Here is a 2,205-nt window from a genome sequence, read left to right as displayed (position 1 = left end):
TTTCATGAGATATGCAAATCGCAATGTTGTGTATCTCGCAAAGGTCTTTGAATGTGTTATTTACAAACCTGCAGATCTCTGCAGATCAACTCTTGTGAAATTCGTTGAAAAGCACACAATATAGCGTAAACAATATTTTTACACCCTGCCAGGAACCCATGGGTCGTATAGGTTTCTGACCCTGTTACTAATTAATTTTACTAATTAATGCGGAGGATGATCGTGAAGCCTCCCCACAGGTAGAATCCATTTATGAATTCACCCTACCCCTGAGGAAGATAAAAAAACAAAACCAAAAATGGCGTCTGACAGTGACCAGTTTGTTTCTCGCGAAAAGAAACCAACCTCTCCACTCAGTCAAGGTAGTAGAACTGCAGCTTCAAGAATTGGGAAGCAGGGTCTCAAAAGCTGTTATGAAACAAACTCGAGACAACTTATACCGGCGGCTTCAACCGTGTCACCATCAGGTTGTAAATCAGCATCCAGGCACCGTCCGTCAGACATCTTGAACCCAAAAACTATTGATCCTGTAGGTAAAACAATGATAATTACAGTAGTACTGTACGTCATTACTCTAAACAAGTCCATTATGACAAAAAATTAACCCACTTTAATCCTGGTCCGGCGTGATATTTCAAGTTGTACCAAAGAACCCCCACCAAATCATAGTGGTCTTCGTGTGTCCCAGAAGTAACCACGAGCAAACCTCAAAGCCTTAAGGGCCAAATACTTAAAATGCCTGCTGGGTCTCCGTTGAAGCTTAAATTTCACCAGTCGATGACAACAAGAACCTGTCTGGGAAGCAACGAAAGATATGGACATTAATTGACCTCTTTAGCTTCTACACGTTTTGTTTTCCCATTTCAGACCATGTGATACTCTCAAGGGAATTTTCCTTTTGTTTTTTCATCAGTTATTTGTATATGAGCACGTTCATAGACCACATTTGAAAGAAACTGTTCTCTAAAGTAACATCACATGGTCTGAAATTGGAAAACTATGGAATTATATCTCTGCCAAAATTCAACATCAGAATTTGACATCCAAGTTTTGAATTTGACATAGAAGTTTGGATTTGACAAGGAAGACTTGAATTTGTCATTGAAGTGGAAAATTCTGTATTTCACCTGCAACTTTCAAGTTTCAAATTTAACTACATGTACAGTACTTTCCCTTTTATCCCTCCGAAATTGATTGAGTAGTTCTAGCTAAGACTAGATTATGTGGCTAAAACACTAGTGAACATGGATAGAGGACTTTAGGAACTCAACAAAATTATTCGACGCTGAGCCTCCCTCTCTCTTTCCATCTACTCACTCAGCTCCTCAGGATATTTCTGGGAATCAGGTGACCATTATTTAACATAAGAGGGGACCAGTACCTTTGCTTACAGAACAGGGTTTTCAAGTTCCTGCATAGCTCAACTCCTTAGAGTATCCCTGCCCACCTTCAGGAGAAGGTGGCGAGAAGGATGGCAAATTACGGTCTCTAGTTCAAGGTTCCTGCATAGTCAGTTCTTTCTACAAAAGAGTCAGATCATTCCACTTAGAAAAAGACAAGAAAACACTCTTATCCAATGAAAATGTAAAAAAAGTCCCAGCTCAATGCATGTCTAGTTGACACTGAACAAATCAACATGAAGCTTCATCGTCACTGACTGTATTTGTATTTGATCTTTTCGATGTACAAGTATTCTGGCGAAAATCTTTTCTTTTCCTTTGGAAAGGGAACGTTACTTAACCTTTCTACAGCGGTTGGTAAGTTGTTCTGTTACGGTTGAAGGAATTCCAAGTTTGCCATTTTGAATTAAGTCTACCCACGTAATTCAATCAGCTTGTTAGATCCAACGATTAGGGACATTCACAAAATTAACACTGTACTGTGCTATTCATAGTATGAAACTTAACCCAAAAAAGTGTAAAGAAATGGTGGTTAACGTTATGCAGAGAAATCCAAACATCATAATGAGATCATTATGTGCGCGCAATTGTCAATTTCCAGTGAAGAGCTCAAATGGAATCACCAAGGCATCTAAGAGACTCTATGCCTTACGACTTCTGAAAAGAGCGGTGTGAACACATCAGACTTATTGCATGTCTATAGGAGTAGCATTTGGTCTGTCCTAGAATATGTTTGTTGGAAAAATATCCTTGAGTACCTCTGTAATAGCATTGGATCAATTCCGAAAAGGGCTTTGAAGATCAT

At 39.1% G+C, this 2,205-nt stretch overlaps 1 protein-coding gene across 1 annotated transcript in view; it reads left to right on the top strand.

The window, feature by feature from the left end:
- Positions 1–286: 286 nt before the first annotated feature.
- Positions 287–2,205, top strand: part of LOC138043238 (PACRG-like protein) — a 26,105-nt gene continuing 24,186 nt past the window's right edge. The window contains exon 1 of the mRNA XM_068889403.1: positions 287–529. Coding sequence (XP_068745504.1) covers positions 299–529 — 231 coding nt within the window. The 5' untranslated portion in view covers positions 287–298. The remainder of the gene's footprint in view (positions 530–2,205) is intronic.

The sequence above is a fragment of the Montipora capricornis genome, chromosome 3, assembly GCF_036669925.1.
Source record: "Montipora capricornis isolate CH-2021 chromosome 3, ASM3666992v2, whole genome shotgun sequence".
Taxonomy (NCBI): Eukaryota; Metazoa; Cnidaria; class Anthozoa; order Scleractinia; family Acroporidae; genus Montipora; species Montipora capricornis.
This window is presented reverse-complemented; position numbering and strand designations above follow the sequence as displayed.